Below are 16,034 nucleotides of genomic sequence, written 5' to 3'. Positions count from 1 at the left end.
GCACTAGAGTGATGTATTGCTCTTGAGTAACAACAAAGAGGACAATCCACACGCTCATATTCAAAAGTGCAGATACTCACACGCGTATCATCATTTGCCAGAATGTAAGGATAACATGGAGGCAAAAGAACTGTTCCAAAAAAGCCTGTGTCGGGTTACTTTCTCCTTCACTATATCAAGATGAATGTTCTGCAAGCCACCATTTTGTGTTGAAATAGACATTCTTTGAGTTGCTGTAGTTTTTAATGCACTTTGCCCTCTTTTTTATTTCCTATAACAGCAATGGCAGGGCCCTGCCCATTCCTTTAGTGCTGTTTTGCTTCGCTGTGATGTGCTCCCATCTGGTTCCCAGTGAAAATGCATCACTCCATTAACATTGCCTGTGATCTAGAGGATGCTTTAATCTAAGACTATAAACTCCACTTAATTACATCCTCAAAAAGAGCTCTATTAGTATAATGCAATCAAATAGGGAATACATCCATTCTGGCAAGTCAAACATGCAAAAGTTGCCATTAAACAGGGTTCGCTATTGTCTAAGAACAGATCTTAAAATCATATTTAATACATTCAGGCCAAGGCTTACTGGATACTGTATTGAATTTGCCAGGAAAGGGATGTATTGTTGATTGGCATGAGCTGCCCTTATTTGTGCAGTGAAAGAGCATAACAACTGAGACTTCAAACAAATCAACAGTCACTGTCATGGTCTCTGGTCTCTGTCAGTGTGGAAAACTGATGTCTGACTTTACACTTGACCTTTCATGCTTTCTATTACTTTCAGTCATATCTGTAATCACACCATTGTTTGATTAGACATCAGGAGAAAAAAAGTAAACCTCTGGTTATAATTTCAACACAAAGACATTATTATGAAATGCAAGATGCAAAGCAATGACTTTTGTCATGGTGTCACGATAATAGATCTGGCTCTCACACAATAGCTACGGTGAATATTCAGATAGCTCTGTTCATAATTTAACCTTTAAAAAAAATAGTTTGTGTAACTAATGCCTGTCTCCCTGACATATCCAATAAGTGTCATTGATACTTGATCCTCAATTCTTACAGAACTTTGAAAAAAATATACAGTACCAGTCAAAAGTTTGGACACACCTACTCATTCAAAGGTTTTCTTTATTTTTTACATTGTAGAATAATAGTGAAGACATCAAAACCATGAAATAACTATGTAGTAATCAAAAAAGTGTTAAACAAATCTAAATATATATTTCTTTAAGTAGCCTTGATGATAGCGTTGCACACTCTTGGCATTCTCTCAACCAGCTTCAATTGGAATGATTTTCCAAAAGTCTTGTAGGAGTTCCCACATATGAAAATATGTATTTTTTCAAATTTAACTAGGCAAGTCAGGTAAGAACAAATTCTTATTTATAATGACGGCCTACCCCAGCCAAACTCGGACGACACTGGGCCAATTGTGCGACTCCCAATCACGGCTGGATGTGATGCAGCCTGGATTCAAACCAGGGACTGCAGTGATGCTTCTTGCATTGAGTTGCAGTATCTTAGACCGCTGCATCATGCAGGAGCCCACTTGTTGGCTGATTTTCCTTCACTCTGCAGTCCAACTCATCCCAAACCATCTCAAATGGGTTGAAGTCAGGTGATTGTGGAGGCCAGGTCATCTGATGCAGCACTTCATCCCTATCCCTCTTGGTCAAATAGCCCTTACACTTTCTGGAGGCGTGTTGGGTCATTGTCTTGTTGAAAAACAAATGACAGTCCCACTAAGTGCAAACCAGATGGGATGGCGTATCGCTGCAGAATTCTGTGGTAGCCATGCTGGTTAAGTGTGCCTTGAATTCAAAATAAATCACTGACAGTGTCACCAGCAAAGCACCCCTACACCATCACATCTCCTCCATGCTTCACGGTGGGAACCACACATGCGGAGATCATCCGTTCACCTACTCTGCGACTCAAAAAGAAACGGCGGTTATAACCAAAAATCTCAAATTTGGACTCATCAGACCAAAGGACAGATTTCCACCAGTCTAATGTCCACTGCTCATGTTTCTTGACCCAAGCAAGTCTCTTCTTCTTATTGATGTCCTTTAGTAGTGACTCACAGCCTCCTCTGATCAGTTGATGTTAAGATGTGTGTGTTACTTGAACTTTGTGAAGCATTTATTTGGCCTGCAATTTCTGAGGCTGGTCACTCTAATAAACTTATCCTCTGCAGCAGAGGTAACTCTGGGTATTCCTTTCCTGTGGCGGTCCTCATGAGAGCCAATTTCAATGGTTTTAGTGACTGCACTTGAAGAAACTTTCAAAGTCCTTGAAATTTTCCAGATTGACTGACCTTCATGTCTTAAAGTAATAATGGACTGTTGTTTCTCTCTGCTTATTTGAGCTGTTCTTGTCATAATATGAACTTGGTCTTTCACCAAATAGGGCTATCTTCTGCATACCAACCCTACCTTGTCACAACACAAATGATTTGCTCAAATGCATCAAGAAGGAAAGAAACTTTTAATAAGGCACACCTGTTAATTGAAATGCTTTCCTGGTTACTACCTCATGAAGCTGGTTGAGAGAATGCCAAGAGTGTGCAAAGCTGTCATCATGGAAAAGGGTGGCTAGTTTGAAATCTTTTAAAATTGAAAATATATTTTTTATCAAAATACTTTTTTTTATCCACCTATCAATGTATTAGGCTACTGAATATCGTATTGACACCATGACAGGACAGTAGCCCGTTATTAGATTTCCCCCCTTATGAGTAATTATGATACGTTTTATGTATTTAAAAAAATCTCATTATTTACATGACTTCCTGCATTTCCGTTCATTGCGTAACATCCGACATTCAGAGTGAATACTTCCTGCCTGCCAGCTAAAAATGGCGTCCTGTTTTGAGGTTGGTGTTTTGACGAATGATATCCTTCAATAATGAAAAGGTGTTTTTCCATATTTGTGATGAAGATAAACAATTATTGAAAATAAATATGGCATTTGAAATGTGTACCCAATGGAGTACTCCTGTCTTTTACAGTCCAATGGCCAGCGCTAATAGCATTAGCAAGCTAACGTAAGCTCATTTGCTAGCATTTCAGACCATTCTATTTCGACCTCTTAGCTAGTTAACGTTATATGTTTTCAATTTGCTTTTAGTTGCTGATGTTTGTAGTGGATTAGCATGATACGTAGAAAACGTTACCTTGCTTTGTCTTGCCACTGTAAGGTACAGCACGGATCCGAAATTCGAGTTAGTACTTTATGCAAGCTAGCTAATTAACGTTAGCTAAAAAGCTAGCTAATGTTTATGATATTTTCCATAGGTATCTGCGTCGGTCAGTGATGAACAGACCGAAAGTGCTGCATCTCAGAAAAGAGAGGAGAGACTGCGAAAATTCCGGGAACTGCATTTCAAAAGGGTCTGTGTTCAAAGGATCTCCCATTTCAGACACATTTTAGTAACGTCATGTGAAGCCTATCCTTATTTGAGTTTGGCAGTAGCTTGAGTTTACATGGTATATCTTGGATCTGTTTTTCTTTGTATTCACGTTCTGGAATGTATGTATTTTGTGGTATCCATTGCAGAATGAAGCACGTAATCTCAATCACAAGGAGGTTGTGGAGGAGGACAAAAGACTGAAGCTACCAACTAACTGGGAAGCAAAGAAAGCCCGTCTGGAGTGGGAACTAATGACTGATGAAAAGAAAAAGGTACATGTTCATCAACGGACTTGATTATAATATATTAATTATATATGCTCTACCAACTGAGATGTCAGATGTCCACAGCAATGTTGAACATTATTATTATCACAGAGGCACTGCTTTCTGGATGAACCGTCACATGTGTAGGACAATGTTTTTTGTTGGCTGATGACAGAGAGCAGGATGTCAGAAGTCAACTGCAAGTTGTGTACCTTTAGGATAATAGATAAGTAATAGAGGACGACCGATTATGATTTTTCACCGCCTTTCCCGATACCGATTATCGGCCAATTGTTTTATTTTTTGTTATTTATTTATATATACATATATATATATATATATATATATATATGTATATATATATATATGTTTGTGTGTAATAATGACAATTACAACAATACTGAATTAACAATAAACACAAATTCATATAATGCATAAATCAATTTAATATCAAATAAATAATGAAACATTTTCAATTTGGTTTAAATAATGCAAAAACACAGTGTTGGAGAAGAAAGTAAAAGTGCAATATGTGACATGTAAAAAACCTAACGTTTAAGTTCCTTGCTCAGAACATGAGAACATATGAAAGCTGGTGGTTCCTTTTAACATGAGTCTTCAATATTCCCAGTTAAGAAGTTTTTCGTTGTAGTTATTATAGGACTGTTTCTCTCTATACCATTTGTATTTCATATACCTTTGACTATTGGATGTTCTTATAGGCACTTTAGTATTGCCAGCCTAATCTCGGGGGTTGATAGGCTTGAAGTCATAAACAGCGCTGTGTTTCAAACATTGCTAAAAGCTGCTGGCAAACGCAGTGAAGTGCTGTTTGAATGAATGCTTACGAGCCTGCTGCTGCCTACCACCGCTCAGTCAGACTGCTCTGTCAAATATCATCCTATACTTAAATATAATAAACACACAGAAATACGAGCCTTTGGTCATTAATATGGTAAAATCCAGAAACTATCATTTCGAAAACAAAACGTTTATTCTTTCAGTGAAATAAGGAACCGTTCAGTATTTTATCGAATGGATGGCAATATTTAAGTCTAATGTCTGTTACATTTCCCAACCTTCATTGTTGTGTCATAATTATGTTAAATTCTGACAAATTCATTATGTTTTTTTAGGAAGAAATGGTCCTCACACAGTTTGCAACAAGCCAGGCGGCCCAAACTGCTGCTTATACCCTGACTCTGCTTGCACTGAACGCAAGAGAAGTGACACAATTCCCATAGTTAATATTGCCTGCTAACATTAATTTCTTTTAACTACATATATATGTAGGTTTAAAAAATATACTTGTGTATTGATTTTAAGAAAGGCGTTGATGATTAGGTACATTTGTGCAACGATTGTGCTTTTTTTCTCGAATGCACTCTTGTTAAATCATCACCCGTTTGGCAAAGTAGGCTGTTATTCAATGATAAATAACAGGCACCACATTGATTATATGCAACGCAGAACAAACTAGTTAACCTAGTAATATCATCAACCATGTGTGGTTAACTAGTGATTATGTGAAGATTATTATTAATTTTTTTACAAGATAAGTTTAATGCTAGCTAGCAACTTACCATGGCTCCTTGCAGCCACAAGGTCCTTTTGATGCTGCACTCGCGTAACAGGTGGTCAGCCTGCCACGCAGTCTCCTCTTGGATTGCAATGTAATCTGCCATAATTATGTCCAAAAAGGCTGATTACCGATTGTTATGAAAACTTGAAATCGGCCCTGATTAATCGGCCAAGCCGATTTAATTGGTCGGCCTCTAATAAGTAACTTTAGAAGTTATATAGTAAGTGTATGCACACTGTTGCTGTTTAGTGACTTGGTGTGTGTCTGTGGGTTTTCAGGAGTGTGCGGCCAAAGGGGAGGACTATGACCGGGTGAAACTGCTAGAGATCAGTGCTGAGGATGCTGAGCGGTGGGAGAGAAAGAAGAAGAAGAAGAACCCTGACCCAGGATTCTCAGGTGAGAGAGGTTACTCATTCTTTTTGAGCGAACTGGATAGCTATACCTCAGCTGGTCAGTTTTTCTGAACAAGAAAAACTAGGGTTTCTACTTATAAGCTATAACTGTTAAGGCCACATGGTCAGGAAGCGCTACGGTCTGCCTCTTTAGCTGGGGGCCATTCAATCGTGCGCTTGGAGAGCATCTACCAGTATGTCATGCTGTACATCCTCAATCCATTTTTATTTTATTTTAAACATGCTATCATCTAAAGTAAGATATGTCTGGAGATACAAGTGGGAAAGTGGGACTCTTTAATATTGTGCTGTAGAGCCTGGTTGTTTTTGAAGACACCAACTCCACAAAGGCCAGTCAGTAATGTAGCAGAAGTTAGATTGTGGAAGACGACTACTGGAGGTGGTACTGTCATTCCACAACAGGGCAGCCCAGCACCAAGGTATTCTGTAACGGAATTCTGGGTGCGTGTAAAGACCCCTCGGGATAAATCATTTTTAACGGCCTCCAATTTAATCTGCCAAAAGGGATAACTGCATTCCCCAAATATGGCTGCCATCTGTTGCATCAAAACGTCTCTGAATTAAACCTCTGGGGAGAAAATTATCACCAGAGGGGCTTGAAAGCGGCCTCCTCATCTCCCCTAACCAGACGCAGGTTTTGTCGCAGAGCTTTGCTCCTGCTTGTCGTTTGTTCCGGTAATTATAACCTCTCTTGTTTTCTGCCATTGGCCCGCAGGTTACGCGGAGGCCCAGCTGCGACAGTACCAGCGCCTCACCAAACAGATCAAACCAGACATGGACGGCTATGAGAGGCAGCGAGAGCAGTGGTGAGCCGGAGCCCCTTTATAAAACTCCTCTCTCATTTTCCATTACTGAGTGTCTTTGATATTGTCTCCAATGAGTCGACTATGCAGGGTTGCCTCCCAATGTCCTCAAGCACAAGTCCTATATATTGGTTTTGAAAAGGCACATGTTTCAAAGACTGTTTCCCCCATACACTATGAAACTATGAAATGTTTTAATTGCGTCAAATGGATAATTGACGCTACTATCACACAGTTTTCACTGATCATGTGCACAAAGGATTCAATTAAGTGTCAGGCAGTGTGCCCCACTCCTGCCCCATGGTTAGTTTTGACATTGTCACAAAATCATTTAATGTCTTAAGTGTCAATGTGAGGCATACGCTCAGAGAGGAACGGTATGGTTATAGTTATGGTGGGTTTTCTTGATCAGCCAAAGATGAGTTCAGAACCCACAGGTTTTTTGCCTTAATTGCTGCCACATGTGGAGCTGTGAAGGGTGCACTACAGCATAATGTTTCCAGTCATAGAGATGGGTCATATTCAGCTTGGAGAGATGGATGGTGTTGAGGAGGATCATTAAAATTCATATTGTGTTAACCGACTCTCCTTTTCTCTCTCACAGTGGTGAGGACTTCCACCCCACATCCAACAGCCTGATCCATGGGACCCACGTCCCATCCAAGGAGGGCATTGACCGCATGGTGGAGGATGTGGAGAAACAGTAAGTGTAACAGAGACGAGAGCGAGATCCTAACCTCTGACCTCCCATTTAATGCACTGGAATCCAAAACAAGGTCCATTTGTGGAAAGAGTGAGAGCCCTCTGTGAATGGAAGCAGCAGACATGTGCGTGCATGAAACCAGGGCGTATCTGATGCCTACTGAATGAACCCCAGTGTTGGGAGCCTGATGGGACTGGCTGATAAGGCTATTTTATGGTATCTCCCACTGGGGAGGTGCTGGAAAACTTAGAAGATATGTGGCCTAGTTAATGAGCCCTCATCTCTGATTCTCACCCCTTAGATTACCCTAGTTTCTGTTGCATCTGCATTATTTGGTGTTAAGTTGGCCAGAACAGATGTTCCCCAATAAAGTAATGCATGGCGTGCCTTTCAAAAGAATTGCTGCACGTTAGACCTTCCATACCAGCTAAGATCAAGTCCTGAATCCCTCACACCTGACCGGCATATTCCCTTCCGTAGTGTCCCTTGGTTACATTTGCCTTCTATCTTTTCTCTCCTCTCAGTGCTAAACCATTTTTGGGAGGCCTTGTGTTAGTGATGCTCCTGTGAGAGATTAGACAGAGAAGGAGCTGCCAGGGCATGACGCACATCTCCGCTTTGAAGACACTAAGTTAAGGCTGTGAGTCAGAAAAGTGACTGTGTGCCAGCCTGTGTGTTCGAGTAGAAGAGTAAGGTTTTCCATTGGTGCTTTGGCATAATTATGAATTTGTAGACTGTCTTCGTTTAGGGATTGTTGCCTGTGTGGGATTGAGTTGTTCTGGAGAGGTCAGATTTTCAGTGACTGAAGGAGGTTTTTCTACTATGATTGTAATTATTTTGGTTTGTAAGTTGTCCTTTTTGTTTTCTTGACACTGATCCTTTGCTGTTCTTCACAGGATTGAGAAGCGGGCCAAATACAGCCGGCGCAGGGCCTATAACGATGACGCAGACATCGACTACATCAATGAGAGGAACGCCAAGTTCAACAAGAAGGCAGAGCGGTTCTATGGCAAATACACAGCCGAGATCAAGCAGAATCTGGAGAGAGGCACAGCTGTCTAACTGGACTGGTCAATCAAATGGACGCTACCATTTCCACTGCTTTGTTGTAACTGAAGGCCATAATTAGTCACTGTGGTTACAGGACCGGCCATGTACATAGAAACCCCATTTCAGTTGATCACAATGCTTACGTATCTGAGATCTAAATTTGTTGTATTGTATTTTGACGCTGACATTTCTTTAGAGGCATTTTCTAACTAATTTTACTGTATTGTTACTATAACACTGTGAATCAGGTGGAATGGCTAACTTGAGTACATCCTGAATAATCTTGTAATGCTATTTCTGCCTTTCTGACTATGTTTATCGTGTGTGTATGAACATGCATTTTTTTTAAATTTTTACTAACGTTTTTGTAATATAGCTTACCCTCAGATTGCTGCATGCAGTATGGTTTGGGTAGGTAGGTGGGTGGGGGGTGGCTTAACGTGAGAATGAAATGCTATCATTCACCTTAAGGCTACACTGTGTTTATTAGTTATGCCAGCGGAAGAATGTGCTAGTGTAGGTGCACGAGGGGATAAACAAATTAAACAATTTCATCGTTATCACTCATCTCTGTTAAGCCGACTGCCCCCAAGCAGAATATGAGCTAGGAGAGGCTTGTGACCTAAATTGAGATCAAAGACAGTCAACAGATTCACATGCTATATTCAGTTTCTCATTCTGTATCAATGCACACTATGGGTTATTCAAAAATACGATGTGGGGGTCCTATAAACACGAATAGAATTTGATCCTCATCCTTCGTAATTTGAATCAGACATCTGTGTAATGTTTCGTTGGACTTAATGAATCTGTTCTGAATAAGCCTCATGGGATATGGTAATAAGATGGGGAAGAGGGGTTTCAAAGGTTGGCGTGCAAGAAAAAAAATCCTATAGGATTTTGTGCCACCTGTATCAGAATCCTATTGGAATTCTATTTGACTAATTATTTCCTATTGGGAATCAAAAGTAATTCGATTGAATCCTATAGATTTTTGATTAGTCTCCTGGGATTTTGTCACCCCAATCAGAATGCTATTATAGCTTTTTTTCTCTCAAATGAACCCATTAAATTATAATTTGTCGTTGGTTCCAGTACAATACAAAAGCATTAATTACTACATTTCCATTGATCAGTTCTATGTCGTTTTTGAGTGATTGATGGCGTCATAACTAACGTGAGCTTGCAGTGTTAATTATCCTAACACCCAAGTTTAGCTCGCCAACTGTGGCTGTGCAGAGAATCTCCGGTTTTCTAACATTATTATTCTAACTATTTTATCCTTCACTGTGAGTACAGTATTTGTTTCCTGACGAAGTTTGAAATGTTTTAGTCACATTTTTCTAACTGCAGCATTTTATCCACTCGTTTTTATGCTAGCTAAGAAACTATAGTAACAGTTACTGTTAGCCACATTTTGCCTGTCAGCTGACTTGCTCGTAAGCTTTTGTAACTTTGTATGTGGTTTTTGAGTCACTGTATTGTTATAGCAGATACGTTTTTTCTAGTTATTTCTAAATGTTTGTGGCCTTTTATAGGCAAGACTGCGCCATTTTCACGGTTTCTGGTAGATCCCATGTAGAAAAATCCTATCAAATTTTGGAACCAGTCATATTGGACTCCCATTGGATAAAATCCTACAGGATATAAGGTCTAAAGGATAGGTTCCAAAATATGATTTTCTATTGGATTTTTATATTTATTGGAATCCTTTTGGGTTATTTGACTAGGGCAATCACTTCTTTGGCATTTGATTAAACTTTGCACAGTATTTGGGACCTGGTTTGGTTCTCAGGTGAGGGTTGTTTCTTTTGGATTATCCTCTGATCAGCCTGAGGATATTGGCTGAAGATGTAATGCAGGGGTGTCAAACTCATTTCATGGAGGGCCTAGTGTCTGGTTTTTGTTTTTTCCTTTCAATTAAGAAGTAGACAACCAGGTGACGGGGTTCCTTACTAATAAGTGATCTTAATTCATCAATCACGTACAAGGGAGGAGAGAACCCCGCAGACACGCCCTCTGGAATGAGTGACACGTGATGTAAAGGAAATAAATACAAAACATTAAATAACCAGCTTACATTTAAGGCTATAAAACTATGATAGTGCTTTGTGTTTTAGCCTCATGGAGAGACAACTTTGGCAGTTCTTTAGTGGTCTTAAATGGGCCGTACCATATATTTTATAGGTATTTCCTCTCCCTTTTCACTATTGGGCCTATCCACAATCATGTGCTTGATGAGCAGGCAATGACCCACAGATACCATGTCATGTTTTTCCATCAGAGAGATCACATGAAAGAGCTTTTTCCCAGTACAATGAGAATGTGATAGGTTAGCCAAACGGCTGTTGTTGGAAGTTATTCTCTTTGAAGATTGATTAGATAAGATCATGTATCAATTGGAAATCTGTTACACAGTGATAACTCTTGTTAATAATACCCGTATATGGTACAGGGCTAGGTGTTTTTGAAAAATCGAATTCATGTGATTTACCCAAATAGATGCTTGGTATCCCTAGTAGGATACATTTAAATATCAAATAAAGTTTGCCTGCAAGGGGAGACTTTTAGCATTTTTCTCACGACAAACTGAAAAGGCATTCTGTGTTCCACACACAATGTAATCCTTTATGGCCTGCTGTAAACACCAGTTTTTTTTCTCTCCTAAAGATGTGTAAATACACTTGTGGTATTGCCAGAATGTTCCCGATTTAGGGCTCTATTCAATCATATCCGCTTTAGCCGACATCTGCATAGAGGTTATTTTGATGGTGTAGGAGGTGGAACTGCGTTTGAGCTGTTAAATCCACAAGTGGCTCCCGGCATTATACCTAAAGTAGACATTGCCATTGGTTGCATTAACAGAAATACAGCCTTGTTTACAAGTTGGAACACTGGAATGTGAATGTAATTTACACCTCCATTAGGAAGATAGAAATGCTAATTTGAAGGATTTCTCAATTTGAGCGTCATTATTTCTATATAGCCTACACTTTCTCATTCTGAACTTCTAATGCCAGTGGGGTGGGTGTGGCTTCATGACAATGATCGCAAGAGCAGCTGCTCAGCGATTTGACAGCGCAAATGCAGTTTCGCCTCCAATGTTGCCAAAACATCTGCTATGCGTGTGTGTGCTATCGCGGGTACACCCTTGATCTGATTGAATCTAGCCCTTATAGACTGCAGCTCCTTTGTGGCCAGATCATACAATCAGAGGAGAGAAATACCCTCATGTCATGTAAAAAGACAGAAGGAAGAATATCTGTCCTGAGGTGTGGCTGACTGCATTACTCCTGCCTGAAAGCTTGCTCGTTATGCAGTAATTTATGCGTATAAAAGTAATGATCTTAAAAAATCCTGCATGAGGAATCCTCTAGACACACAAGGATGACAAGTCAGACCTGCCTTTCCTCCTCCCCATCTGATGAAATTACAAATGTATTGTGATTTGTTTGAGACTATGCACAATGATATTGACATCAAAGGTGTGGTGATCATACTTGCATTTTCATAGAGATAAGACAGTTGCTAAGCATGTACTGTATTGAACAATGTAAGATCTTAGTGTGGCATGACCTGGGAATATCAGATTCAAACCTCAAGCCATGGGATTGCAGTTTAATTTATTACTCCCCCATTGATAAAACACAGGAAATCAGTTTATGGTAACTGAATCAGTTAAATTTACACACATGCCAAGATCTTGTCATACTAATAGGCTTACTGAGTCTCAGGTAAAATGCATCTGACGGAAAGTATCTGACTACTAGCCAGTTTTACGAGCCATAATGACACTTTGGGTTAGATCAGGTAACTCAGGAGAGAACATGTTCAAAAAAAGCTCAGTCATGTGTTAGCAGACATTTGGCACCGTCTGAGTTCTCTCCTCTCCCTGAACAAAGAGTTTAACTCACCCACCAAAACCAAACCCCACCTTCTCAAATACTGCTCTATGAGTGTGACTTCTGGATGATGTATGGCAAGTTTATTACACTGAAATCTGAGCCTGAGTAAATCATTCATTAAAACCACTTAACATGAGGTGGCCATGTTGAAGGTAGGTGCTATGACAAGCTAAGCTATGCAGTTGTTTTTTACAGGGGGTCCAATTCAGACCTCAAATCACTAACATAGCCATTGTCCCCCAATTAATTACTGAAATTCAATTGGCTTTAACCACCAAAAACCATACCATCACTAAACTAGTTGTCAGTGTCACTGATCTCTTGAAGTGTTTAGGAATCAGAACAAGTTCTGCAGCACTCACTTCAGTGGTGCAACCCTGACACTATGTGGTCAATATGTGCATCACAGCCACGGGTGCAACTTTCACTGGTGGGGAGCCCCCCCCCCCCTCCCACCCCACACACACACACACACAATTTTATCATTGCATTGTGACACAAAAAGCGGCATCGGTGTGCTTTAGCACCATGCAGACTCCTCAGAGCGGTCAGGCAGGCTGTTTGGTAGTTTCAGCCGTCTGGAATTAGGATCGCGCTGACACCACAGTGCGAACAGAGGCAGCTGTTGTCTGTGTTTTTTCTTCTTTCTCTGAGTTGCAAAAGCAAGCAGAGCTACTAGCTACTCTATTTGACTGATGTAGCTGGCATGGTAACTGCTGTTTGACTTTACTGAAAATAAGTATTTATTCCCAGTGCTGAGCTAGTAGTGTAACGCTAGCTAGTGTTTCATCCCCTCTCGAAGTTCGGTGTGAAGTGAATAAACAAGCTAGCTAGTTAGTAGATACCACAGCCAGTTCAGTTCTAGCCTCTAGCTATCTGTCAGGTAGCAGTGTCTAACAGCTTGTGTGTATGGAAATGTTTTGTCCTGTTTTAACAGAAGTAAGTTCACTTTGCTTGTTTTTGCCAGTTGATGCATGATAGTAGCTAGATATTGTTTTTGCTCCATTCACAGTCTGTATAGCAATGTAACATCAGTTTCCCTAACTAATTTCCTACTTTTCACACTGACATGGTATGAACAGCTCTACAGGCGTCACTGTCATGGTGCACAGTCAGTACACAACACTGCTCACCATGTCTTAACAAAGTGGTTCTTAACTTGGGTTCGATCGAACCCCAGGGGTTTGGTGAGTCAGTCTCAGGGGTTCGGCGGAGGTCAAGACACACATCCGATTCATATGAGTCGTGATGACACACCCCGCTTGGCCATCATTGGCTGCAGGTGATCACGCTACATCGCTTGGCCTATCTGCTGCATGGAATTTGGTGTGCTCAGTAGTCGACTTGTGACTGTCGTGATGGTACGTCTTGTGATTTCTTTCTTAATATTTTAATCCCTTCATACTTACTATGTCGAGCAAAAAAAGAAAGTGGTCGGACGAATATGTACAATATGGATTCACATGTATAACGGAACGTGATGGGCAATGATTTGCAATGCCAAGTTGAGCAATTCTAGTCTAGCACCGGCAAAACTAAGAGAACACTTCCTTAAGCTGCATGGAGATGGAAAATACAAGAACGCTCGCTGAATTCAAGGTGAAGAGAGCCAGATTTGATGAAAAGGCTACGCTGCCTGTTCTCGGCTTTGTACCCATCAACAAACCAATCCTCACAGCATCGTACGAAGTTGCTTACCTGATCGCAAAGCAGGGCAAACCACACACCATTGGTGAAACACTCATAAAACCAGCTGTGTTGAAGATGGCGAATATCATGCTGGGAAAAGAGGCTGAAGTTAAGTTATCCCAAATTCTTTCAAATGACACCATCAGCGACAGAATAGAGGACATGAGCGAAGACATCTTGGCTCAAGTAGTTGCAGATCTGATTTCAAGCCCGGCAAAATTCAGCCTTCAACTCGACGAAACCACAGACGTTTCCAATCTAAGCCAGCTTGCTGTATTTGTGCGCTATGTGAAAGACGACGTGATTAAGGAAGATTTTTTTTATTTTGTAAGCCTCTTACAACAACAACTAAGGCAGCCGATGTGAAGAAACTTGTGGATGACTTCTTCAAAGACAACAATCTTTCGTGGGATATGGTTTCTGCAGTTTGTTCGGACGGAGCTCCAGTCATGCTGGGAAGAAAGTCTAGTTTTGGTGCGCTAGTGAAAGCTGATGCACCACACATACGCATTGTATTCTGCACAGGCATGCGTTGGCAACAAAAACCTTGCCTCCAAAACTGGCAGAAGTATTAAAATTGTAGCGGAATGCGTGAACTATGTGCGAACTAGTGCTCTGCGGCATCTCATCTTCAGTGAGCTGTGTAAAGAAATGGGCTCTGAATTCGAGGTACTTCTGTACCATTCTAACATTCGGTGGTTATCCCGGGGACAGGTGCTGAATCGTGTTTTTGCCGTGCGTGTGGAATTAGCCCTGTTTTTGCAAGAGCACCAACATTGTCATGCAGATTGCTTCAAAAATTCAGAGTTCATTGTCATTTTAGCGTACATGGCCGATATCTTCGCAGCTCTCAATCAAAAGATGCAGGGCGGTGGAGTCAACATCATCGAAGCAGAGGAAAACCTGAAGGCTTTTCAAAAAAAGCTACCGTTATGGAAACGACAAACAGAGAACAATAACTTCGCAAACTTTCCCCTGCTGGATGACTGTGTAAGTAAGATCGAAGATGTATCTGGAATCAGAGACATTTCTGTACCCGCGGAACTGAAGCAAGCAATTGCCACGCACTTAGATGAGCTTGCAAAGTCTCTCGACGGATACTTCCCTACAAGAGAGTCATATCCAGCATGGGTGAGACAGCCGTTCACGTTTAGTGTTGAGACAACAGATGTCAATGATGAATACCTCGATGAAATCATTGAAATTCAGCAGAGCCAGGTTCAACAGCAACTCTTCAGAACAACAACGCTTTCAACGTTTTGGTGTCAACAAATGGTAACGTACCCTGTTATTGCTAAGAAAGCTCTGGAGATTTTCATACCGTTTGTTACAACATATCTTTGCGAGCAATCCTTTGAGGATGCTGGACATAAAAACGAAGAAAAGGAACAGACTTTGTTGTGAAAATGACATAAGAGTGGCACTTGCCAAGGTGACGCCGCGCATTTCTGAACTGGTCTCTGAAAGGCAACAGCAGAAGTCACACTGATTTGCAGTAAATATTAATTATTATGTTTTTGTTTTTGTATGAAAATCATGTTTTGATGATTTTGTTCTTTGAACATAGTGATGTTGATGCACAGTTCATTTTGTGCACCAGTGAAATATATACCTATGTTTTGAATTTGAAAAAATCATATTTTATTTTTCCAATTAAGAAGGGTTCGGTGAATGCGCATATGAAACTGGTGGGGTTCAGTACCTCCAACAAGGTTAAGAACCACTGTCTTAACAGGATCAGATGGTGACAGGGGTCCCAGTATGGTCAGACAGACAGACAGACCAGTCTACGGAGCTCAGGTGAATTTTGCAGTAATATTAACAGTATCCGTGAATGACACAAAGTTCCATCTTGAGTTGATTGGTAGACCTACAGTAGCTACAGGACAGCAGTTTAGACTCCAAGTCTCAGAGCAAGTGATGTTTGAAACGCTATTAGCGCGCACCCCGCTAACTAGCTAGCCATTTCACATCGGTTACACCAGTCTAATCTCGGGAGTTGATAGGCTTGAAGTCATAAACAGAGCAATGCTTGAAGCATTGTGAAGAGCTGCTGGCAAAACGCACAAAAGTGCTGTTTGAATGAATGCTTACGAGCCTGCTGGTGCCTACCAACGCTCAGTCAGACTGCTCTATCAAATCATAGACTTAGTTCTAACATAATAACACAGAAATATGAGCCTTAGTTTCCGGATTCGACCA

The 16,034-nt window shown here is 40.7% G+C and overlaps 1 protein-coding gene across 2 annotated transcripts; it reads left to right on the top strand.

Moving 5' to 3' along the window:
- The first annotated feature begins 2,803 nt into the window (after window positions 1–2,803).
- Window positions 2,804–10,021, top strand: LOC109894578 (pre-mRNA-splicing factor syf2). Of its 2 annotated transcripts, none has more exons than XM_020488169.2 (7): window positions 2,804–2,884; window positions 3,306–3,401; window positions 3,568–3,693; window positions 5,548–5,665; window positions 6,398–6,488; window positions 7,090–7,188; window positions 8,085–10,021. In XM_020488169.2, the coding sequence occupies exons 1-7, from the start codon at window positions 2,867–2,869 to the stop codon at window positions 8,248–8,250; spliced, it is 714 nt and encodes a 237-aa protein (XP_020343758.1). In that variant the 5' UTR covers window positions 2,804–2,866; the 3' UTR covers window positions 8,251–10,021. The 2 variants fall into 2 exon arrangements, with proteins under 2 accessions (XP_020343758.1, XP_020343757.1); XM_020488168.2 differs by having other exon boundaries at window positions 2,828–2,924.
- Window positions 10,022–16,034: the final 6,013 nt, after the last annotated feature.

Source organism: Oncorhynchus kisutch, linkage group LG7, assembly GCF_002021735.2.
Source record: "Oncorhynchus kisutch isolate 150728-3 linkage group LG7, Okis_V2, whole genome shotgun sequence".
Lineage (NCBI taxonomy): Eukaryota > Metazoa > Chordata > Actinopteri > Salmoniformes > Salmonidae > Oncorhynchus > Oncorhynchus kisutch.
The sequence above is the reverse complement of the archived record's forward strand: the minus strand, read 5'-3'. Positions and strand labels throughout refer to the sequence as shown.